At 43.4% G+C, this 26756-nt stretch overlaps 1 protein-coding gene across 2 annotated transcripts in view; it reads right to left on the minus strand.

Moving 5' to 3' along the window:
* Positions 1-26756, minus strand: part of FAT3 (FAT atypical cadherin 3) — a 672146-nt gene that overhangs the window by 168237 nt on the left and 477153 nt on the right. For both annotated transcript variants that reach the window (XM_047692975.1, XM_047692974.1), the window contains exon 4: positions 14723-14784. In XM_047692975.1, coding sequence (XP_047548931.1) covers positions 14723-14784 — 62 coding nt within the window. The remainder of the gene's footprint in view (positions 1-14722; positions 14785-26756) is intronic.

Here is a 26756-nt window from a genome sequence, read left to right on the forward strand (position 1 = left end):
CATCTGGCAGCCTCATATACGGAACTTCCCTGTACAGTTTCTAGCCTGGCCTTGGCATTTGTCAGATGTCTAATGTTACATACTACGTTGCTGGAAATAGCTAGACATGGGCCTTATGCTACAACTAAATCTCCCCCTGGATAAGAACTCGTGGTGACCGAGTTGGGATTCCTCTTCTCCTTCCTCTCTCTAACCATAATAAAGAGGACAGGCGAGAATATTTTTTCAATCTTACCCAGCCAGGACTTACCTGTGAGTCTAGTAACACCTCAGTGTCAGGAGGAAAACAAAACGGTCATTAAGGATCTCGTACTCTCTGGTCTCACAACAGATGCCTATTCATCGATTATACATTTATTTATGTTTTTATCCTCAACATGGGATATTTCAGTGAAGCAGACTGTTTTTCCTGCTCTCTCTTACCAACCACCACATTTCAAGGTTGTCTGAAAATGGAGTCTGTCTGAGGACAGAGCTGACTGGTTCTTGGCATACACGCTAGAGTCTTTCCAGAGTCCCTTTTACTGAACGGCTCCAAGTTGGAACTTCTGTGCTATGGATAAAGGCTGCCCTTTTTTCACTAGGTCTGTGTGCACATCTGATGGCAGTCTGCTTTTCAACATGGGAAGGCATATGTGCCCTCTCAAAGACATGTCAGACCTGAGCTAGTTTGTTTTGGATCCTTTCCCTCTTTTTACTCCTCACTTTGTCACCAGCGGGGAATGTAGACAGCTATGCCAAATGTCAATGTTGCCTGTGTGCCCACATTTGGCAAATGTCTGCCCAGATCTTTAATTTGGGACCTAAATAGTCCGTCATTCCGTAGACAATTTCCGAGGTACTATTTAATGCTGACGTTTCATGATTCTGTGGGATTTACTTGCACTTTTGTGAAGAGACTCTTATGATGTATCATATTCCTCTCAATGAGAAAGTGTTGGAAGGTCGACTATTAATCTGCAGTGCAAGAGAGGAAGGTAGTTCCTATGTGTGGGTAAAGTGTTCATATGTCTGCGATTCCATATCGAGCTTTCATGATCGGGCTTCTGATGTCATATTCCTAATGACATGAGTTAATATACAGTAGACTTTTTTCAAGTGTTTCAGAGATACCTAATGTGAAGATTTTCTTACATTGTGTAATTTTTCCTTCAGTAAGTGAATGCTCTAAGATAGAAGATCATAACTCCAGCTGAAGGAAGGATTTCTGTTCGTATCTGTGTGTAGTCAGATCAGTGCATGAAATAATCTGCTAGATGACCTTAGATCATGTATAGCAGTTTTTTGTTTTTTCCCAGTTGATCTACAGGCAGAGGGAGGTAAAGTGAATTTTCAGTGCCTGAAAGTGGGCACCAAACCAACTTACAGAAGTATCAACGGGGGATCTAGGGGGCTGGACTGTAGCCATGCAGTCTTCCAGAAACAGCGATGGACGGTCCATTACTTGAGGTCATTAAAAGCCAACCACAGACTGCTGTTTAATGCAATCTCACGCGAGCAAAAAGGAAATTAACACTAACACATGGAATGTAGAAAAATGCCCATAAATTGAAAAATGCAAAAAGGAGGTTACAAAACAATATGAAGAGTGTTATTTCAATCTTTCTGACAGATTTATATAGGATTATATGATCTTAAATATACATAAATGCAAAAAAATGTCCTGAAAGTTCATATTCCAAAATGTAAAAAGGGACCATCATGGCATGAGTAAATTATGAGTGTGAAATTCTTCTTCTGTTTTGCATATCTTTATGTCTATCTCTCTCCCACTCTCCCTCTCCTTCCTTCCCGGGTCTCTCTTTGTTTTACAGTAAATATGTATTATACATTATATGCTTCTGGTGCATCACAGTTACATGTTTCTAATTACTCTATAATTAGAAAAAACTATATTTAAAAATTCTACTATAGGCTCTATTTAATTTCTAAAAGAACTGTTTTCAAACAGACCCAAATTTCCTTCCTTTCACTGAGGTACGTATATGCGTGTTTTAAACCATTAGACACTGAGTTCATTCTTCCCTACATACTGATGTCCTTGTGATATGACAGGAACTTTTAAATGAGTTGCTCCCAGAAGCATCATTTTTGAAGATGGGTAAATGGTTTTGTGCATGTATCAAGGCACACATCATGGGTCTGTCACGGCCTTGCACAGAGAGATTTGTAATTCGTCATTCCAACGTGGGGCAAGCATGTCCTGGCTACTGCTGATAGAGACAGAATAACATATCCTGTTGTAAAAACGCTAAATAAAAACCCCGTCATATCCTCTAGCTAAAACCAACTGAGCGCGTCTCTAACTCGTGCATTTCACAAGAGTATCTGCTATAGCCCTGCCTTCTGCTGCAAAGGCTATAATGTTGCCTTAAATTTCACTGCAGAATTTCTGACTTCGCTTTTACCTAATGAGAAGAGATCTGAGGCCTTCGGATGGTAACCATGGAAAGGTGAGGCCTCGCCAAATGTACTCTCAAGTGGCAAAGAGGCTGTCCCCACTCTGAGAAGAGAAAAATCCCATCATTTATTTGGTAAGCCAAGGGAGAGAAACGGTTGCTTTCACAGCACTCAAATTAAAAATAAGGCAAGAACAAATGAGACCCCTCTTTATATGAAGAAAGTAAGAATGCCGGGCTTGACTGGTCAGAAGCCCCTTGCTTGGCTGGTACTCTCTATTTTAGAAAGTCTTCATAAAGCTTCTTCAGAGGGCTGCTAATGAGCACTCATACATTTTAAAAAAATATCGAACTTTTAAAATTTTATTTAAAAGTAGTGTCCTAGATGTAGGGGTTATCTCAATTACATAAGAGCAAAGTATACATTAGCACGGAGTTTAGCCCCATGTCCAATTTCAAGATTGATCAGCATCTTTAAGAGTGTACAGTGGCATGCCAGGAATTACAACAGGGCACCTTATGAAAAATCTATGATCTTCCTTCTGAATTATATATTTACGACTTACTGAGGATGATAGATTTCACCATAGGTAAATGTGATTTAGGAACTGCTTTTAGGCTCTGAGCACTCTGGGGTTGGCCAGTGGGGCCTCTATAGGGACTGGAATGCAGTGGGGTGAAGCCCCCCCATCCCCTTTCTGCGTGCTGCCTGCCAACCTCTTGCCTCCTCGTGGACTTTCTGTGAATTTCTGGGCAGTACAGATCTTGGTAACCCGGCAAGCATGCATTATCTGGTTTGTGGGTGACCCGTGGCCTTCATCTGAAAGTTCATCCCATTCACAGTGGTTATGATGTCCCAGGTATTGTTCTAGATTCTAGGAGTACAAAGAGCAATACTCCTCAGCTGCGGCATTCCAGCTTATAACGGACCTTCACCAAAGGGAGGGCCAGGCAGGGAAAAAGCAGATGCAGACTCTCTGAGGAGCTCATCCTGAGCCTGCTACCAGTGTTGAGGATGGTCTGAAGGAGGGGCAGAGCTTGAGCCATCTGAGGGCAATGAATTTTGAATTACACTATCTTTCCTGTGTGTCTTCTTTTTATTATTATTATTATTAAATATTTTATTTATTTTTTTGACAGAGAGAGACACAATGAGAGAGGGAACACAAACAGGGGGAGTGGGAGAGGGAGAAGCAGGCTTCCCGCTGAGCAGGGATCCCAGGACCCTGGGATCATGACCTGAGCCGAAGGCAGCCGCTTAACAACTGAGCTACCTGGGTGCCCCAGTTGAAAGATTTATTTATTTGAGAAAAAGCAAGAGAGAGAGAGTAAGAGCACACACAAGCAGGGGAAGCAGCAGAGGGACAGGGAGAAGCAGACTCTCTGCTCAGCAGGGAGCCTGATTAGGGATTCCATTCCAGGACCCTAGGATCATGACCAGAGTGGAAGACAGAACCACTCAGGTGCCCAACTGTGTGTTTTCTTGACGTCTCATGAGCAGTCTACTATTTCCTAAAATTGAGGTGTAGACATCTGAATAAATCAGAAAAAAAAAAAATCCCAATTTTTGTTTAAATATTAAATGTACTTACTCTGTTAGCAGCTAACCCCCATTTAAAGCCTTAAAATGGTTATAATTCTGGGGAAACCTTGGGAGTTAGTGACAACACTGGGAGGGCCTAGAGATAGCTAACTGGAGAAATTAGCTATCTGTCCCAAGCTAGTCTCAGGGATAATCACTTTACTGAGTCCTTGGGTTCGTAGGAACGCTATAGCTGTCCCATATGATCTTGGATGCCTTAGTTTCCTCTCCGATTCTGACTCAGAAAGCCAGCGAGACTGCAGAGGAGGCTCAATGACGTTCTTCACAGCTGGGCCAGGCCTATGGCTGACTCCTCGTTCAGCCTTTCTTAGGAGAATGAGCCGTTCCAACTTACTTGGTCACAATCCTTTTAAATGGATATTGGCAAACGGAAGTTGAGAAATCTCTGAAGCTTTGGGTTCTTCAGAAAAGGAAGGAAGGAATTAATACTCTCTTGAGGGCGTATCACGTACCAGGAGCTACCCTTTATAGCTGTCATCTCATAAAGAACCATATGTATTCAACGACTACGAGTAAAATTCAAAATACATTGCATAATACAATGCACTGTGTGTTCTGAATTTTTCCACTAGAAGACCACTTCAGAAATCCCAAGGAAAAATCTTAAGCTGCTCGTCACAATAGCTAACATACATTAAACTCTTAACGGGGAACAGACACGCAACATGCCTAGATAAGGCTGGACAGAGAAAGCTGGTACAGCTGGCGAGTGGCGAGGTCTGTCTCCAAAGCCCCTCCAAAGTTTTAACTGTCTCTGTCTACATCTGCAGTACAAAAGACATTGTTTCATGAGACATGTTTTATTTCTAAGTCAGATTGAAGAACTGTAAATATACATACAGTGCTACCTCCCCAAAGACGAAATAACCAAATTTACAACAGGTTTTCTCAATTTCAAAGGAATTGACGGTATTTGCCCTCACATAACAACCCGTTTTCCTTGGTTGTGACATCCAGGACTGCCCCCACTGAACTTCCTCACAGTAACCGGCATCCCGCTGCCAATACCTCTCAGCCTTTCCCTTACTACGGTCTTGCCCGCAAAGAGATGAGGTTGGTAGCCCCCAACCCGTTCCCCCCACCCCCAAGCAAGTCACTAGGAAGGTCTTGCAACAACAGCTCACTTGCACAAAGCTGTCTGCAGCCAGTAGGAAGCAAGCCAGAGTCGGTTTTCCTTTTTATTAATAGAGGCACTTGAGTTGGAATCTCATGTTCTGAACCTGCTGTCATTATATTTTTATTTTCCCCAAGACAGACTTAATGTGTTCAACTGGGTCATACGCATCCGGTGTTAGGCACAAGCTTGGATGATTTCTGAAGGGTCCAAGTGAAATCAGACTGGACAGATCATTCTGTGGCTCAGAGAGTGGGAGGCACAAAATAAACTAGGAAAGCCATACCAGGGAGCACAAGAGAAAAGAAGCTTCGGAAGCCCAGGGCAGAGGGTCAATTTATCATCACTGTGCTAAGGGGGAGAAGTCAGCCTGGGCTTCTGGGACGTGAGCTTCACGGTGGGGAGTCCTCAGGATTGTGCAGAGAGCCATGCAAGGAATTGGCCCTCTTCTCTGAGAAGGGATCAGCCCCCGATGTGATCCCAGACCCGCTGGGAGAGAGGTTCTCTCCCATCCCTTCTGTCTCCCCCAGGACCCCATTAGCGCTTGCCCAGGAAGGAAGCCGCCACAGAGCATGGCTTTCAAAAGGATTCACAACTGAAAACAAAAGCAGAAAGCCTCAGCTCCTCGAAGCTTGTGTGCCCAGCTCAACAGGCTGTGACCCGCCTGGAGAGCTTTCTGCACGCCAGCACCACTAGCCATCAGCCTGCAGAAGCCGGCTCATTTCCATTTCCAGGCGGGGCCTCTGGATGGAGGGACCTTTCCAGGTCCAAGGGAACAGGTTTCATTTACTGTTGCTCGACTAATTAGTGTTCGGATTTAAGGAGAAGGAAAACAAACTCCATCTTTCACAAACCGATAAATTAGAGGTGGCTATTTATAGAATCAAGGACTCATTCCAGACAACTCTCCCAGCGTCTAGAAGTGACTGCAGATTATGCACGGGGAGGCTAACCAGGGACACAGACAAGCAAAGCTAAGACGTACAAAACTGCCAGGGGCAGACAGAGCAGGCAGGACGCCCTCGAGACTCTATGTCATCCAAGGGGCCAAAAGAACTCTTCCCTTCCTCGGTTTGGATGGAGACAGGGTGGGAAGGGGGTCCTCAGCTAAGATCCTAACCAAGTACCCACATGCCATCATTTCCAACCTCAACAGGGGCTCTTCAGACACGGCCCTGGGCTCATTTTTTGTATTTTGAGGGGCTCCAAAGGGCACATTGTGAAAAAAATGTGGGACAAAGAGATGATGAAAAACAAACTGCATTTTACAATATATGTACATTTCTCTACCGTGAGAGGATTACAAATTATGAGGCAGTAAGAAACAAAATCTTCCCCTCCTATCAAATGTTGAAAAATAGGAGTTCATTGGCTCATTACAGTATTAAAAAAAATGCAGGTGTCAACGTTAGTGTAGGGAGATGTGACATATAAATCTGATTTGGGAATTTTTTTGTTTTATTTTATTTTGGTAAAAACAAGGCTTCCTATGAAACTGGGCCCAACTACTTCCACATTTGCCACTGGCCAAGCCTCTTCGGAAGGGGCAGGTGAGACCTACCATCTTTCCCCTCTGCACCCTCATCCACACCCATGATGTTCCCCTGAATTACCAGCCCAGGATTCTCTTGCAATTTCCGTTTTGAGCAAACTATCTCTGAGAATTAATATTTGCTTGGAAAAATGTGTGTGTGTTTGATTCAATACTTACTGCTTGGTCCGTTGGGAAAATAAAGTGGTGTGTAGATATAGATATAGATATAGATATAGATATAGATATTCGCAATTCACAGTGCTGGGAAGATCTCACAAGAGATCGTTCTTGGGCGCTCACACCAACCTGGACTGTTCTGCAGGATTGGGAATCGCAACCCTTATTCCTATCTCATACATCCATGTTCCCAAACACAAGTACACACGCACACATACCACCTCTACCACCACCATCACCACCACCATCACCATCACCCCAGGACCACCACCACCATCGAGATCACCACCACCAACGCCATCATGGTCACCACAACCACCACCACCATTACCACTAATACCCCTTATTTAATGGTAGTTGTAGTGCCAAAGGCCACCCCTGGTTGGCCTGCTTAAGCCCTCTTGCAGCACTATTTGAAATACAACAATGATATTGATTTAGAAAAATCTAAAATGAAGAGTTTGTTCCTGAGCCAAGCTGCAGGATTTCTGGGAAAGATGGGCTAGAAACCCTCACTGCAGACAGTGGAGGAAGCAGGCCCTCAGAAAAGTAACCACTTGAGGGGAGAGAAGCAGTTAGAAACCAGTGCATGCCATGAGGGAGCCTTCAGTCAGGACTTTTAATGTGGGGATACTTCTCGCTCATAGTTATGGAGTGTGGAACATGGAAATGACCAGATTTATGTGGAGGTTTTTTCCTTGTTGTACAATATTTGTAGTTGCCCCTGCCCTCAGTAAATAAAGTTGGATGCATTTCTATAGCCTTGTGAGGGGGTGGTATGAGGAGAAAGGGGCAGGGGTGGGCCCATGTAGGAAGTCGGCCTGCTGCAGTAGTGAGCTCAGGCGGCCATGACAAATGACAACAGGCTGGATAGAGTACACAATGATTATTTTCTCACAATCCTGGAAGCTAGAAGTCTGGGGTCAAGGTGTTGACAGGATTGGTTTCTTATGAGGCCTCTCTCCCTAGCTCATAGATGGCGGTCTTCTCTCTGCGTCTTCACATGATTTTCCCTCTGAATGGGTCCTTACCCAAATTTCTTTTTCTTTTTTTAAAGATTTTATTTATTTATTTGACAGAGAGAGATCACAAGTAGACAGAGAGGCAGGCAGAGAGAGAGAGAGAGGGAAGCAGGCTCCCTGCTGAGCAGAGAGCCCGATGCGGGACTTGATCCCAGGACCCTGAGATCATGACCTGAGCCGAAGGCAGCCGCTTAACCCACTGAGCCACCCAGGCGCCCCCAAATTTCTTTTTCTTATTAGGACACTGGTCCTACTGGATAAGGGGCTACCCTCATGGCCTCATTTTAACTAATTACTTCTTTAAAGACTCCAAACACAGGCACCTTCTGAGCTCCTGGGATTTAGGACTTCAACCTATGACTTTCAACAAAGGCAATTCAGCCTTAATGCCTGGTCTATTCTTCTCCTATTGTGGCCACAGCATCCCCTCAGGGGGACTTGGTCCTGGAGCTTGGGGTGGTAGCCAGCAGGGCGAACCCCTACCCAGAGCTGGGGAGGCAGTAGAGGGCAGAATAGTGGGCACAGAGGAGCAGCTGAGGGAGTGGCAAATGGAAAACCAAAGAGTCTAAGAGAAAACCTCCTCTTATCATACACATATATGCTGATGCTTAAGGGTGGGCTGACCTGACATCTCAGTAAATGTTCTATGAACCAAGAGTGGGAAAAGATGATTCCATTGGCCACATTTCAATGGGCTGATGGGTGTGTAGGGCCATACTGTTCTATGAGGAGAAGAAGACATATCCTGGACACGACTATGAAGGAACTGTGGGACCTTGGCTCTCTCTCGTCTAAGTCTTAGCTTCTTAGCTTCTACCTCTGTATAGTGCAGGAGCAGTGTCTGGAGGATATGAATGAAAAATAGCCTTGATAACAAGACAGCAGCTAACTACAGTAACTCATGAATAAACAGCAGGTTAGACTCTAATGACCTCATTGTGAAAGGCAAAGAAAAATACGTTCAGTGGGCAAAACATACTCGCTCCAGTAACAGAAGCTTGGTGTCTTGCCCAATGCCAGGCCTAGAATCAGCACATAATAAAGCTTTTAAGACAGGAAGGAAAAACAGTGAATTTTCATTAATTCTGTCAAAGTCAGCATAACACAGGAAGAAGGAGAAGTGAGGACCAACTCTCTCCGAGGCCAACGTCTGCCACAAGTGCTGTTTTTGCGCAGGGATAGACCATCTTTTTTCAAGGCCTGCTGGTACTTTCCTCAAAGTTCTTGAAGGTAGCAGAAAGAAGAACCTAATGAGAGAAACTTCCATTGCTCTTATAGTTAAATCATCAAACTTTGGACTGCTTAATGAGCAGAAATAGGTCTGCAGTTTTTCACCACCAGAAATTACCATCATTTCAAGAGTAGAGGCTTACCAAAGGAAGAAACCACTAAGGCTATACACGCACCGAAGAAATCAATTTGCATCCTAAGGCAAGAGGAACTGTTACAAAAACTTACCCAAGAATAGTATTTTTTTTCCCTCAGAAAATAAGACTATAAAAAGGGATGAGAATTTCAAATGGGAAGAAAAAATAGTTGTATGAGATATACCTTACAGAGGACAATGGATGATATGCTAAAGGGACAGACAGTAAATAATTTACATTCTTAGAGCTCTAGTGTATCTTTCTGTAATGTGTTTTGTTATTCTTATCAACTGTACTCTAAAATCTCACCACTTTCTCTGGGCTACTTCAAGTAATACACACACACACACCATAATTTCCCATCCCCTGTCTTTATGCTGGTTTACTCAGGCTTGTCATCTTTTTTTCTGATTTGCAAATAAAATCACGCTCTCTGTTCTCTCTGGAAGACTTTTATCAGAACCATCCAGCCCTGAACAGAGAAGCATTTCAAGATCAAAAGGGAGGCAAATAATACTCTTTCAGACGCAAGATAAAGATTCACACATAATTAAGCCAGAACTATAGGATTATTTAAGTGGCTATATCTTTTAAGAATAATTGAACTGCAATAAGCTATTCAAAATACTGGGGCCAGGACTGAAAAAGAAAGGGAATTGACAAGGTGTTTGTTGAGGACAAGGGGAGAAGGGAGTGGATGGGGAAGAGGGAGGGACAGGTAATGGTTTAGCAGTGTCTGTGTGTGCCGGGCCCTATGTGTGGTTCATCAATGAGGTAGGGATCATTGAACCCCACTTTAAAGATAAGGAAATGGGGGATCAAAGTTAAGTTGGCAAAGTGGATGGAAAGAGGCAGTTATTCCATTATTTCTGTCTCCAAGCCCATGCACTTCATGGTGTCCTAAACTGCCGTCCATCACCTCCTTGAGGGTAGAACAAGGGCCTGTTAGAGTAGTCACTCATTCACAGGACATGTCTTGAGTGCCCCCTATGGACCAAGTGCTAGAACAGACACTCTGAAGACAGAAGTAAGACAGAACTGACAACAGCCGCCACCGTCCAGGGAACCCTCGTTGTCTGACAGTCATCGTTCTGAACACTTTTCACCTGTCATCCCATAACTCTTCACACCAAGTCTGTGTTAGGGATTCTTATCCCCACCTTGCAGGTGCAGGGAAGGGGTCAGTGATCCCTGCAATGATTCCTGTTTCACAGCTGTCTTCTCTGATAGTGAGGGGGACTAACGTCCTAACTGTGAAGCTAAAACATTGATTCGTTATTTCGTTTATGCATTCGTTATCAACGTCCTGCATCTATTTCCCTGAATTAGCCTTCTACCTCTGCTACAAACATAAAAGGCTGTTGAGGAATGTATATGACTTTGAGTAAATGCATTAAAAAAATGCCCTATTTTTGCATTTTATAGTAGGGACAGAAGACCACTCCAATGTTTACATCTAACAGACTTCAAATTTGGCAAGAGTGAACACTTAGAATTCACCAAAGGAGATTATGTTGAACCTGCAAATCTTTCTACAGCTCTTTGCTGCTCTTCTTTAGCAAATCCCTCGGATTCTGATAGTGACCACAGTCGTCTTATCATCCGACATGGAAGGCGAACGCTTACAGACTCAAAAACCCTTACGGCCCATACGTGGTCAAGCTAAATATCTTAGTTCAGTGTACAGGCAGAGTACCAGCGGTATACAATTGAAGCGCCTTCTATCATGGGGAGAGCAAACTAGAAACAAATCATTAATGCCCTTCTGGTTACGCATTCAGAAGTGTCCTCACCAGGTCAGCCTTTGAACGGGTCCTTTCAAGAAGAGTCAATTTTGTTTCATTGGGAAGGAGAGATATGAAATAGAGCCAGAAGGTTAATATCAGTTTAAGAGGAGCATAGGGTTATCTTGGCAATTAAAGGCTCTCCAGGAGGTTAATTACCCACACCCAGCACTTAAAACTCAACACAATGTATCAGTAGTTACAAAAAAATCTGTGGATAGCAGAGAACTCTATTCTGCACTCTGATATTATTTTAACTCAGTGTTTGGAGGACTGAGTTAAAGCAACACCCTTTCCATGATCCATCCAGAAAAAAAGAAACGAATGTTACTAAAACCATCACAGCAAAGTTATGCAGGAAAAAAGGTGCCTGACAAAGAACTATACAATTTAGAAAGTAAGAGCAAGAGAGGGTGCGTGCGAGAGAGAAAAGGGGAGATGGAGGGACCGAGGGAGAAAGAAGAAGGCTGGGATTAGCTGAAAACCTCAGCCACCGAGGTCACTAAAAGAAAGAGCAGAAATGATGGGGGTCCTGGAAGACAGGCAGGACGACGGTGGGTGCTTGGGGCTAGTTTGATTGGTTCGGCTGACCCCTAGTGTTTCAGATCTCCACACTGAGAAGTCAGAAAAGCCAGCATGCTGCTGGTTAGCCAGAATCATGATGGGGTTTGTATCAGCAGACCCTTCCCTTTGACTGACTGCCTTCACCCTGGTTGAAATCAATTTCTAGGCCCAAGAGGGAACCATTCTGTCCAAGGTGCCACATCAGCAAACTGAAACCTAGGTAACTTTGGTGCCCCTGTAAATGTTTGGGTTGACCAGAACCAAAGGGTATCCAGTCAGTCAATCTCTGAACACCAAGCCAACACTGAGCTTTGTGGCCCCAGGCTGGCTGTGTGGCACCAGGCAGGGAGATTTTTTTTTTTTTTCTTTTAGAGAGAGAGAGAGATCACAAGTAGGCAGAGAGGCAGGCAGAGAGAGGAGGAAGCAGGCTCACTGCTGAGCAGAGAGCCCGATGCGGGGCTCGATCCCAGAACCCTGAGATCATGACCTGAGCCGAAGGCAGAGGCTTAACCCACTGAGCCACCCAGGTGCCCCCAGGGAGATATTTTTAAATTGTTCTCTTCTTCGTTCTTTACTCTTCACCCTGTGAACACTTCCTGCCTTCCACCCCATTTTCAGCTACTGAGTGGAGACACCTGCTTCGCAAAGTGTCGACGTTTGTTTTTAGAACCTTAACTGCCTCCTCTAGTTTTTTTTTTTTTAAAGCCTTCATCCAAACCCATCATCATGACTCATGCGGATCCCTCTAGAAGCTCCCTAGGATCTCCCCCACTACCAGTGCCCTGTCCCGGCCCGTTTCAGCTCAGCTGAGTAGCTTACACTGGGGCAAGCATATCACGTCACCCAGGTTTGCTGGCTTTCCACTGCACTCAGGAAAAAAAAAAAAAGCGTCATCCTTACAACAGCCCTGTTTGCCTTCTGCAACTTCATTTCCTACCCCCTGTACCTAGTTCCACCCTTAAACCCTTAAATCAGACTGGCCTGGGTGATCACACTGGCCTTGAACAGAATCTTGGCTTTATGTCCCAAATGTCACCTACTCAAAGAGGCCCTCCTCATCAGTCTGTTTCAGACACTATCGTGGAGACTTCTTTGAGTGGCCTCGGAGAGCTTGTCTCTGAACTTACAGCCTTTACTTGTTTATTATGGGCCCTCCTGCCCCTTCCAGTTTACTTTGTATCCCCAGCATGCAGGGCAGACCCTGGGACCCAGGCCAAGTCCAGGGGCTGCTGTCTGAGGCTCCTGTTTGCACATCAGCTGTCTTGGAGCTACTCTCTCTCCTGGAGCGTGCAGATGAAGTTGGATGTTTGGAAGGCTGAGGTATCATGACACTATATGCTAATAATAAAACTGCAAGAGGTACAGCAACTCTTTACTGAGTACCTACTTAGTGCCAGGTCCCAGACGAGGTGTTAGACACGTTTTCCCCTCAACAATTCTAGGGAGATGGATAGCGGCTATACGGCACAACTTTCCTAGGCAGATTAATATCTGGTACTGGGAAATGATATGCCAGATACATTGGTGTTACCCTCAAGATGGAAGTATTTGGACAGTATTTATGTAAGTCTGTAAAGGATGCAAAACAGTTAAGGATTCTTCTGGGAAGTAAATTCAAATGCCTGGAAAACACTCTTCCCCAGAGTCACACTCTGCACCAACCTCCCCGCTCCGGAAGACACCACCTCTAGGCACAAGGCAGTAAGCAATCTCGGGCAGATTCCCCAGCTAATGAGATACTCTTCTTTTCCCCTGCGGGCAGGTAATGGGTTCAACTATATGAGCACGCCACCTCTCCAGGAGTCCTGGCCTCTGTTGCAAAGAAAAGGAGCATATAAATATAATATAAGGTGTTATTATTCTGGCAAATGTACTCTAATTCTGGACCAGATGCAAACTGCAGCCCAGTGGTATGATTTAAAAAAAAAAAAAGAATTATAATAATTATTTTTTGGCAGCCTGGAGTCTTTCATCTTTATGAGATGATAGCAATGTTTTAAAAGGATTATCACAGTGCTGCATGGTAATAATAATAATCCTTTATTATGTATAATGCTTTAAGAGTTTTAAAAGAACTTTGATATAAAATATAAGGGTTGGTTCTAATAGCAATCCTTTGAGGTATATGGAGTGGTAATTATTTGCCACATTTCACAGTAGGGGAAACTGAGGTCCAGGAAAATTAAACAGCTTTTAGCCATGCAAACCAATCTTGACCGGGTAGCTCCCGGATCCTTAGGCACCACTTCCCGGTCTAGGGCTTGTTAAAGAAATCATTGCTGGTGAACTGATTTAAAGGAAAACACCAGGAGAGATTTGAAAAGTGTGTATGTGTGTGTGTGTGTAGGACCTAAGGATTCCAGTAAGTGATTCTTAGGGACTAACAGACCATTTTAGAAGCACAGATGTGTGATAAAACCTTAATAAAGCCCTAACTTTCAAGCATTGTCATCTGTTCCGTATCAGACTGTCACACTGAAATCCCAGTGCCATACATACTACCCAGACTCCAAGCTTCCCAATAAAGATACTCGATATGTATAGAAAGAATGTTCCATGAAGCCCTTTCATGTCTATTTTCTCATTTCTTGCCTTATGGTGGTTTTTTTCTTTCCCTCCAGAAATAACACTCTTATAGTTTATATTGCTGCTGTTTCTGTCTTAATGAATTATAGGAGTACATTTTATGGTTTCAGAAACAGTTATCTTGGGCAGTGAATCAACTAGCAGGCTTCTCTTCATCAGCCCTCTCCCCAGAAAAGAAATGAGAAGCAAAAGCAACTCGCATCTTCACAAATGATGTACTTTGCTCTGATCACAGCCCTTTGGCTCTTTCTCCCTTCATATCCCAGGCCCTGGAGGCTTCCAGGGCTCTGCTTCTGAACCTTCTTTTCTGATGATTGACAGAGGAGCTATGCACCTGCTTGTTTTCAGAGGATGGCAAAGGCTGCTCGCTCTACCACCCCCACTTGGCACATAGGAGTGTGTTCGGAGGAAGGTACCAGAAACCTCCACCTTCAGAACAAAGCAGCCCAAGAAAGATATCTTCATTTAGGAATCCTTAGTTCAAATATATTAAAGTTCTAGTTTACGTTGAAGGTTAAAGAAGTTTAGTGAAAGTCAGTTTTAATGAATGCTAGTTCTCTCTATGCACTTACCTCCAGAAAATGTTCTGCCTGCTGTTCTCGATCCAATTTCCTTGAAGTTGTTGTAATCAGACCTGCGTAGAAATGAGAATATTTGACTTTTAAATATCTGGGGCAAGTAGCTTACTGAGCATGGGAAGCAAATCCAGTTAAAGGAAAAGCAAAACTGATGGGGAACAGTAACTCTTCCATCCCCAGTGCCCATCAGGATGGTCTCTGAATTTTTCTTACAACGAAATAAAATTTATAAAGGAAACCTGAAAAATTTGTTTTGGTTCTGCTTACCTCCGTTAGGTACTGTAATCACTCTGGGGATGTAGAAACTCACTGAAGAACCATTGTTTTCCTGATAATGAGGAATTTCAATGATTCATTTGCATATGACTGAAATTCTACAGTAAGAACCTCATTAAAGATTTCAGAGTTCTTGAACACTAATAGGTTGTTGATGCTGATCAGAATCAGGCTATGAAGCAGCACTTTCTTATTTAACTTTTTAATGCTGATATAATTTTTTGTTACCCTTGACAAGGAAGGTTACTTCGGTAATAGCTACTTGTACACATAATTATTTCAAATTTAATAACTTATATACCAAAGACCTCACACTGTAATTTTATCATTTTGTTTTATGTGTTGAAATCTTTACACAAAATCAGTTCCACATGGGAAATATCTCTGCATCTTTCCTTCGAATGGTGTTTCCCGTAAATGAATCACCCCTTTGAGTATAAAGACAAAGAAAAGGCAATGAGAAGCCACAGCCTTCAAGGCTGCCCAGTTAATTGCACCAATTTGTCTTTTGCAGGTTTTATTATTATTATTGTCAAATGGCAATTAGGAGGTCAAATTTAGATTCCATTTCTTGATGCTGCACCGTCCCTGAAGACGACACTATGGATTGAGTTGATCTTGTGACCTGTGCTGATGGACAGAAAAGAGCAGGGAAAATCGCATGTCAAGCTCACTGCCCACACGAGTGAGGTACAGGAAGTATGGAAAAGGCATTTTACCAGATCTGCTGAAGAGCTCAAGACCTCCAGCTTTTGTTTACATGTACCTGGTAGGTAGAAGCACGTGGATTTTAGAGAAAGCCAAGAAGAGGCCCCAAGAAGTGAAATGGGCATCAAAATAAAATCCCACTGAGGGTAGCATATCGCTTTACAAAATGGCCCCACTCCCCTTCGCTCTCATCTGCCCACACACCCCATGGGAGGGAAGGCTGTGTTCCCACTCCACAAATGATATGCCTTCCCGTGAATTCTTTCTGGAACATGACCCACCCCCCACTGCTTCACCTATGGATGGTTTACATTTAGCTCAGATGTTAGAGAGGTGACCTGTCTTCCACGGTTAGGTGTCCATCTGGTGTGTCCCAACACAACCAGTATACTCCTTCCTCCATCACGGCTCTTTGCTCTGTGCTAGAATCCGTTGTTCATATGTGTGTATTTCCCCACTAGACAAGTTGACAGAGTTCCTTCATGGGAAGGCTCTGCCTTTTTATTTTGAAGCCCCGCTGTCCCCCTAGCCTCTGGCCTGTAACAAAGAATAGGAAATTCATCAATGCTCCGTTGACAAAAGCTGCTATAGAGGAGATTATTTATTTTCTAATCTCCAGTTTTGCTGCAGACTTAGAATGTGTTTCTTCAGGAAGGTACTGTTTTGTGTGCCGGGAGAGTGTTTGTAGGTGGAATCGGGGGTGCTGGCTTCTCATATTCATTTGAAACAACATTCGGAGTGTCTCCATGGGAATGGCGCACTGCTAGGCACTCTTGGGATACAAAGATGAGCTACTGTCTGAGATTTTGGAGAGAAGACTGGTATCAAGACTTTGAAGTGGGAGAATCAGTAACTTCTCTTCCCTCGCTGCTCATCAGAACCCCTCCGGGGAAACTAAAAAACTCAGATTCTGTGCCCTAGTCCACCTCTCATTTACTGTGTCCAAGTCTCGTGGGACGATGCCTGAACAGGTTCTCTAATTCTGAAAGGCGGCTCTGTGCCATTCCACTCTCCTTTGTTGAACTCAGCATGACTTTTTGTTGACATTAATTTTTCTGCCCAGCCACATCCAAGAATGAAATGCACTGAGCTGCTTTAGCATCTGGCTCAGTGTGTCTGGGGGTAGGGGGCAGGGAGGGTTGGGGATGAATGTGGGGGAGACAGAGATGCTATGAGTGCCCCAGTGGCTGAGATGATAAAGGAAGAATAAAGGGGGACATAGCTCTCTGGTTCAGATTGACTGAGGGTCAGTGTGGTCACACCAAGGGGCGTCTCACACAGAAATCTGACTCCTTCGTTTCCAGGTTGTTCTATCCAACAGGGTCACATGTCACAAAGGCACTGTCCAAGTGAGAAGTAACTGTCTCCTCGGAAAGGGAAGGGAGGCTTTCGCGAACCTCAGCACCTCCTCAGGGGGCATCCTCTGTGAGAAGTCACAATGGGAATGAGGAACACTTATTAGAGGGAGGCTATACATGGATGAAAGGGCCATCAGCCTTCACTCTGCTGGTTGCCTGCTGCTCTTACAGGCACAAAAGACCAAGAGCCCTTTGCCCTCTGTTCTCCCTGAGGACACTTGTGTCACGTCCTCACTGGTCAGGAAGCCATGGACCCTGTGACGTGCTGTGCACAGGGAAGAGGTCAGGCTTCCTCTCCTGATTCGTGTTAGGGTGATTTCTTCCTCCTTCCTTCTTTCCTTCCTTCCTTCCTCCCTTTCTAAGGAAAGCCACTTATTTGCATAATGCTTATGTAGGACTGAGGGAGCAGTGCGACACCCCTGTCATCTCCATCCCGGGATGTGTTTTTCACATACTTAACAGCCAACCGAGAAAGAGACAGCCTTCCTGAAAAGTCTGAAACACACGCAACAGGGAACCTGGAGCGTGACAAAGCCAAGCCGACTCTGTTCCTGGAAGAAAGGCAGGAGAGCCTCTGTAGGTTTTAGTTCCCTGTGTTTCCATTGTTGTTATTTTCACAGATAGATGGTAAAAGGCAGGTTAAAAAAAAAAATCTAAGTCAAAAGTGAAAATCGGTGGGAAATCAGATGAGGTAGGGTGGACAGGAAATGCTATTTGTGGGGACAAGTTTTCTTCTGGGGTGATGAAAATGCTCTAAAATTACAGACTGTGGTGATGGTTGCACGGTTCCACACGCATTCTGAAAACCACTGAATTGTATACTTTAAATGCGTGAATGTCATTGCATGTACATTACATGTCGGTAAAGCTGTTTAAAAATCAGAAAGAGATCACAAACTGCCTTTTAGATTTTTAACAAGCCCCTCATGTTTGGAGAAGACAGACATTTAAAAATAAATGAATGAATGGACAGAGACATTACTTTAGGAATCAGGCATGAAGAGGGAGGGGTTGGGATGAATGGTGTAATAGGGTGTGTCCACAGGGAGTCAGGGACATAAAAATAATGAACAGAACGTTTTGGGGTTAAAGCTACAACTGGTAGTTATTTGTGCTAGGAAATAATCCTTGTTATGAAGATGGGACCAGCTATACTAAGAAGAGGCAAGAGCTCTCTTCTCTTAAAGAGACACACTTGGATGAGCTCTGGCTCTTAGCAGCACTGGTTTTCAGTCAGAAAGGAATGCAGTGAGTCATCCTCACAGTCCAGAGGAATTTGTCAAAATAGCCAATGCTGTGTCTTCATTCTTAACAACTCTGTGGTCGCTGAATGTAGCTGGGCCTTAGAAAAGAGGAGAGAATAAAACAGAGCACACTCTCCCTCTTCAGCTTTTCTGATGTAGGACGGTGGACAGCAATCCCATTGTGTAATCTTGGCAGGAGAGAGGCGTGGACATCACGCATGTAACTGAAGACCCATTGGGCACAGTAAATTGGGGACTGACATGATGAAATTGAATTTCAAAGATAAATCATAGGCGAGCTTTTGAATGTGGTTCGGAGATATAAACAAACACATCATTTGATATAATTACATATGCAAACCTCCAATTTAGGAGGGGAATTGTGCCAGTACTAAGTGAATGATACTCACTAAAGGCGGGGGGGAGCATATGGCTGAAACCATGCAATTACTTTAAAAATGACTAGCTTTGATTTTTTGTTGTGGAGACGGGGGACTCTCACAATCTCTCTGAGAAACAGCCTAAGCACGAAAATGTCACTCCTGTTCAAAAGAGAACATAGAGTGTTCTAAGTAGTTATGGTCAGAGAAGCCATACTTGTGGGAAGACATCTTTTCCCAGCTTTTTCTCCCTGTGGGTGTCCTGGGTCACAGCTGTGTAATCTAAGTGTCGTGACATTCACATTTTGTTTAAGTGCTACTTGAAGCAATGTGGGTCTTAGCTGCTTCAGCATAATTTTCCAGGACTGTTGGAAACTGCGTTTAGTATCAAAAAAACACAACTAGAATTATCAACCCTGTGAGCTACAATTAGTACTAAGTCCGTCCTTCTTATCTCCATTTCCTTTGCTCTCTACTTCTCCTCGCCCACCCCCAGATATCTGGAAAACCCCTCACCATCCTTCCAAATAATTCACACATTGCCTCTCCACGAAGACTTCTCTGATTTTCCCTCTAGCGTTTTTCGGGTAACCCATCTGTCATCAGGATCCCCTTCTAGACCACAGTTCCAAGAAGGCAGAGATTTGGGGGAGTTTACCTGCTGATCTCGGGAACCTAGGGGAGAACCCGTCACAGTTGTTCAACATACAAATACTATTATCGCTGCACCCACTATGTGGCTCTGTTTGTTAGTGAACTGTTCCTAATATGATACAAGTTAAAGGGTGAAAAAGAGATCTTAGTCATCTCATGTTCTTGGTACTTAACATAGAAGCTAGCACCTTGTAAGCAGAACTTGTTTGAAAGAAACTTCCAGAATGCTCAAAGCTGTTTTATACAGAATGGCCATAATGGTCCCAAACCACGGGAGTTGAAGTGACCTGAATGCTCTATTTCATCCTTTGAGTAATATCAAGGTCTTTCCAATTTCTGGAATTTTCTCTCATGCTGAACGTTGAAGGTGTTTAGAACAACTCCTGACAGCCTGTTCTTTTTTTTGTTGTTGTTGATGACAGCTTTTTAATCTTTAATGTTACATACAAGGACTTTGTGGCTATTTCCATTGTCTTCCATATCCGGGTTTCTATCAAATTTATGCAGAAATGTGGACAAATGATCTCCTCATAGTATCCCACATTTGCTGAGTACTATGCGCCAGCCCCTGTACCAAAGAGCTCACATACATGCTGTCATTGAATCTCACAGTGATGAGAGATAAGAACTATTCTTACTCCATTTATAGGAGGAAATTGACTTAAATAAGTGGTCCAAGGTCACCAATGATTAAGCCATCATTCGTTCTGAAGCCTCTTCACTATCTCCCTAGCAGATGAGTACGTGCAATGGTGGCAAAGCTCCTGCCTGGGAGCCAGAAGACCTGGGTCCTGGTCTCAGCCCTGCCGGTTATTGGGTGGAGAGTCTAGGCAATGACATGGTTTCTCTAGGCCCCTGTTACCTTACCTGGGAATGCGCTAAGTCTCTTTTCAGTGTAAGGAGTCTAAAATAACACAAAAACATTAAAAGGAGATCATTCTTTGATCTCTTACTGACCCTGCTTTCTTCTTGGTGGACCCGAGCCCAGCTGAGCAGGACGTGGGTAAGTCACGTCCTGGCAGGAACAAGGGGGGCTGCATTATGGTTTTTATTTACCCACAAAATCTTTATATATCTTGAGTATTATCCCCTTATTGGATATATCATTTACAAATATCTTCTCTCATTCAGTAGATTGCCTTTCTGTTTTGTTGATGATTTTCATTTGTTGCACAAAATCAACACTTAAGGATACACTTGTCTCTCAAAAAGAGGAAAATGAAAACATCAGTTAACTATAAGTGTGTTTTTTAAAGTGGAAAAAAAAACCCTTATTCTCATGTTTATTGCCTCTTCCATAATATCCCAACTTCTAGAACTTCCATTTCCACCTTTCTGTTCAGCCCATCAGGGAACCATGAAAGGTCGCCTGCGTATTTACACATGGATGTAAGGCTGTGAACTGAATTTGGAGAATGAAATAGACACACGATAAGTGCAAATTTCCATGCAAATGCAAATTCAAATGCAAAGATTTTTATAGGAAAAATTAAATTTGGAGTGAAGAGACCTATTAAATTTTTTTTTTAATTCTATTTATTTATTTGACGGAGAGAGATCACAAGTAGGCAGAGAGGCAGGCAGAGAGAGCGGGGGGAAGCAGGCTCCCTGCTGAGCAGAGAGCCTGATATGGGGCTCAATCCCAGGACCCTGAGATCATGACCTGAGCCGAAGGCAGAGGCTTTAACTCACTGTGCCACACAGGTGCCCCTTAAGTTTGTTTTAAAGACACAATCAGATAATATGTTCTTAGATTAAACAATGTTTCTTTCTTTTCTTTTTTAAGATTTTATTTACTTGACAGAGAGAGACACAGTGAGAGAAGGAACATAAGCAGGGGGAGTTCGAGAGGGAGAAGCAGGCTTCCCGCTGAGCAGGGAGCCTGATGCGGGGCTTGATCTCTGATAGAGGACACTGGCATCATGACCTAAGCCAAAGGCAGATGCTTAATGACTGAGCCACTCAAGCGCCCCTCTTTTTTTTTCTTTTCTTTTTTTTTGGGGGGGTTTAAGATTTATTTATTTATTTGAGAGAGAGAGAGAGTAGGAGTGTAGTGGGGAGGGGGAGAGGGAGAGAAAGAAGCTCAAGCCGACTCCCCGCTGAGCACAGAGCGGGGTTGGGGCCCGATCTCATGACCCTGAGATCACGACTTGAGCCAAAATCAAGAGCTGGACACTTAACCGACTGAGTCACCCAGGCACCCTAAAAAATATTTCTTAAAAAAAAAAAGAACCACCAGAAATAAAAAAATATATATATATATATATATATATATATATATATATATATATACATACATATATATACAAGAGTTAATGCATTGGTTATGATGGGGTTAAAAAAAGGGTCTGGAAATTGGCTCCAGCAGACAAGCTTCTTAAGTAAGAGCTGTTTCATGAGGTGTGAAGATTTGGAGTTGCTTGACTGAGTACATAGTGCTACTATTAAATTTTCTTAAGAAAATCTGACAGGGAAATCATGGATAGAGCTTCCCTCTGCAGCTTGAGCTTTTCTTTATGAACAGTGACTTCGAAGATGCCAATAGAAACTTCAAAACCGCGTGAGTGCGGATGTATCCTGGACCAAGGAGGGAGACCCTGTGGCTCACACGTGGTGCAGAGCTGGTGGCCTTCTGGCAGTTAAGTTTCATGTTCTTTCTTTGTAAGCCAATGGATGGCATTTCTCGAGTCTGCCTGAGCAGCACGGAAATGGCAGGCAGGATTCTTCTGCCAGAAATGCGTTCTCCCTTAGATACAGGATGTTGAAGTTGCTACAGGTAGCAAAGGGAGAAAAGCCAGCTTGTGCAGGAAGAGTGTTGGGGCTTGGCACACACCTCTGTATCTTCATTTCAGGCCCAGCTGACGGATGGAGCTGCCCACAGCCCGGAGGGAGAGGTCTAATGTTCTGGTAAGCCCTGTTCCCTTGCTGTACCACTCGTTATGGACAAGATTGATTAAGGGTTTGGGGTCAAGGTAACTTGTCATCAGGGTGAAGGATAATAGTGGCCAACAAGGGAAGAATAATGAAGAAGATGTTGTATGATGGAGAATATTCCAAAGACCTCTTCCCTGAATAATTCTCTCCCATATCATGTGTTCCTGCCACATACATCAACATATGCATGCACACACATGCAGACATATACGTACACACACAGATACACACAGGACCAGAGACACTGTGTATGAGTCTACTTTAGCCCGAGTACCTGGATACATACCAGACCCATCTGTTCTTCCCTGAGTTTCTCTCCTCATCACCAATCCTCATGGCTCTCCCTCCTAATCTCACACAGCCCTCTGGCTCTGCCTTCTGGTTTGGCCTAGATGAAGAAGGATTTATGCACCTGAAGAAGTCTCTAGGGGATTTAGCTAAACCTTGAATGCCATATTGGATTTCTTCAGAGAAATTAAGCTACAGATGGTGAACCCATATTAAGGATGTTGTATGAAATGATGCCATCTTTAGGTGCCATTAACATACCACTGACGTGTGTGCTCAGATGTGCAATATGGAACACATCTCCCTCTTTCTCTTTCTGCCAAGGTTTTCTTCTGCGTAATTCTGAATATTTGATGATCAAGATAAGGAAGAAGTAGTGGCTAGAAATCTAAAGGACATTCTGTGGATGGGCCTCCGAGATGACCTAGTCTGGGAAGCATGATGGGGTACTGGTTAGCAGGGCACTAACCAACACTCAGGCTTTGGGCCTTAGACCATCTACTCTTGCTTCTCGGTCCTGCCTCCAGGCAACTGCATGGTCTTCAGCAAGTTACTTAGCTTCTCAAACAGCAGCTTCCTTAGTGGTAAAATGAGACTTCTTAAATTAAATCATTGATTTAAAATGTTTAGTTTGGTTCCTGGCACATACTAAATGCTCAAGTAATGTAATTCTCATTATGAACTCCCCAAATAATGCTTGTTGTATCCTATGCATTCAAGGGTCTAATTGTGCTTCCCTCCCATTTTAAGACTTCCCCCCAAATGTGTCTGAACATCTGGGCCACAAAAATTGTAAAATGTCTCTTACTCACAGGACAGATAAGAAAACTGATGCTTACAGTTTAAGTAACTTGTTCAAAGACTTTTCAGAAGTCCTTCAGCCACACATTATTACATTTTATCCAGGAGGCAGTATACAGACTTGCAGCTCAAAGTGCGGCAAGGGTTGCAGCATCAGCATCACCTAGGAGCTCGGACGTGCAAACCTACAGGCTCCTCCCAGACCTAGGTGATCTATTTTGAGAGGCCTGGTTCAAGACCATGACTGGTTTTCACGCTTGGTGGTGGTTTGGAATCCCATGGGGAGCATGAGCAAACACGGATGCCAGGCTCCCATGTTCAGAAGTTCTGAATTATTTGGGATGGGTATAGGTCAGAGCATAGAGATTTTTCAAAAGCTCCAGGTGATTCCAAAATTCAGGCAAGGGTGAGAATCACTATATAGATAGTTGTTCTTGCTGGGTGATGTGGCCAAGGTAACTGGTTTTTTGTTTGTTTGTTTGTTTTTTGCTTATCCAAATGGTCTAGTTTTCCCACAATGAAAAATACTCATTTTTAAAGTACAAAAGAATTTAAAGGCCAATAAAATGGGGCCCCTCACGCGTAGTCTCCTGTGTGTCCTCAGCTGAATTCGATAACGTTCTTTCTTTTTAAATATTTCATTTATTTATTTGAGAGAAAGAGAGAGAGAGAGCATTAGGAGGGGGCAGAAGTGGGGGAGGAGAAGCAGACTCCCTGCTGAGGAGCCTGATTTGTGGCTCATCCCAGGCCCCTGAGATCATGACCTGAGCAAAAGGCAGAGGCTTAATCGCCTGTGCCACCCAGGCGCCCCTGAATGTTACCAAGTTCTATTCTGAATCCACCCAGCAAAGGACTAAACCCCATAGTTGCCAGGTTTAGATCGAACTTTAGATCGGACACATGCCTTGTATCTACCCCTAACATAATGGTTTATCTCAGCTATAATTTGACCTCGTTCTGGGGGCTTTCTTGTGCTTTGTGATGCCTCTCTTGGCTCCATCTGGCCCTCAGGTAGCAGAGGGAAACATCCCCTCTGTGGCGACGCTGTCTCTTCACCACAAAAGCATACTGCACACAAGGCACATTGGGAAGAAATAAGACAATGCAATAGTAAACCAGTAAACCTTTATGTTGGTCTCCGTGGCACCCAGTGAGGGAGACACACACCTATGCAAACAGCGATGATACACGGTGTGATCTATTACATACCCTGGGCAAATCCAGGTGCCCCGAAGAAGGAAAGATAAACACTGAATCATGTGACCAGAAAATTTAAGGGAATAAATTGAACGCTGAATTTGCACTGGGCCCTAAATGGTGAACCAGATTCCAACAGATAGAGAAGATGGAAAAAACTGAAGTAGCAAATCTGTAACTAGGTGTGAAACAAATTAATGAGAAAGATGAGTCTGGTTTTCAATCCTGGCTCTCTGATTTCTTAGCTGTGTGACCAAGGACAAGTTACACAACTTCTCTGTTCTAAGTCTGTAGTCTCTGAAATGGGGACAGATCTAACTCCCTCAAAGGCTCTATGTAGCAAATAGTATAGACGAAGTGTTTGGCATGGGGCCTTGCACTTAGCTGGGCTGTTTAAAAAACAGAAGTACCATCTATGAAAAGCAGTGCATTATCTTTATTTTTATTAAAAGTCCTAACAGCACTGGGATGTTATTTATAATTACATTCAAGAGGGACACCTTGGGTAGCCTGGGTGGCTCAGTCTTAAGCATTTGCCTTCGGCTCCTCTCTTGATCCCAGGGTCCTGGGATGGAGCCCCCCATATGGTTCCCTGCTCTGCGGGGGGCCTGGTTCTCCCTCTCCCACTCCCCTTCTTGTGTTTCCTCTCTTGCTGTGTCTCCCTCTGTCAAATAAATTAATAAATAAATAATCTTTTAAAAAATTTAAAAATAAAAAAGAGGGACACCTTATTGTTTTCAGACATGTCACCTCTGAAAATGTCTGCAAATGTAATAACCAAGTCCGTGAGAGTTAAGTTTTCTTCTACTTATTCAAATGAGCACTATGAAGTTCTTTGATTTCTACACACTCCAGAGGTGTGAAAACCACCACTGCACTCCCCTTAGAAATGATTTCACTGCAGATAATTTGTTTCTACATCTGTTTTCATGTGACAGATAAAATCAGAAGGTTGGAGAAACTGCAAATTACTCAGAGGATGTGCAAAGTCTTGAAAACACATTTGTGCTTTGTAGGCGTGCCATTCTGTAAGATCAGCTTTGCTCTGTGATCTGTACAAGGTCTTGGGTAGGAGCAATGTTTTGCAACTCAATTTAAAAAAAAATCTAGGAAAAATATCGCTTGTTATGGAGAGCTTTGAATGTTATCAGAAGACTGACAAGCCTCCCCCCTTTTTATATCACACGTTTTCCAATTAATTTCCACATAATTCAATCCTTCCTTTTGTCCTAAATTTATATATACACTGTAAAACCTCATTATTTTGCATCCCACCTATCTGAGGATTTGTAATAGTTCTGGGGATAGTTGAAGTTTACCTTTGTACTGCCTACGTAAATTAATAGGGTGGAAAGGTCCCAGGGGGATATTTAATGTACTTGAGACAAACCATTTGCAAAGCACTTGAATTTTAACAACCCCCATTTTGATGTTCTAATTGCAAATAGCCTATGTAACTATTCATTAGAGTCCGTCCAACCAGGTCTTCTGTTTGGCAACACTTTAATAGTTACATTAACCTTATGTGTTGATTTGAAAGCAGTAAACGTGTGTTTCCTGAAATATTCTAGAATCTGCATTTTCAACTGCTGTAAAATCCTCTTCCACAAAAGTCTGAATTAATGGAATTTCATGGTCTTTCTGTGCTTTGGGAAGAAGTACCACTTCCCCTCCAAATGCTGAAATATGTGCTTAATCATTGTGAATGCAGCAACTTTGTGCAAGTCTCTAAAATTTTGTGTCTCTGTTTCTTCCTCTGTAACACAGCAGTGATTTACTAGGGGAGGAGTCCCCTTTTCCTCACCAGGAGTAATATGTAATATTTTTTTCCCTTGTAAATTGAAGTGGAAATAGAGGAGAGGTTAGAATTTTTTAGAACTCCTTGGGAAAAATTGCCGTATCAAGTCAGTGAAGAGTTGTACACTCCTTACGGTCTTTTATAGAGGACTTTATAAATAATTGCATTCTAGCTTTATTACTTTGTATTTTGTTTATTATTTGTCTCCCTCAGTAGACTGTGACCTCTCTAGGACAACTATGCTTTTATTCATTCACGTTCACTAACAAAATATAGGAAGCAGGGCGCCTGGGTGGTTCAGTCAGTTAAGCGTCTGCCTTCGGCTCAGATCATGATTCCAGGGTCCTGGAATCAAGTCTCGATTGGGTTCTTTGCTCAGCGGGGAGTCTA

This window comes from Lutra lutra, chromosome 10 (genome assembly GCF_902655055.1).
Source record: "Lutra lutra chromosome 10, mLutLut1.2, whole genome shotgun sequence".
In the NCBI taxonomy this organism is placed as follows: Eukaryota; Metazoa; Chordata; class Mammalia; order Carnivora; family Mustelidae; genus Lutra; species Lutra lutra.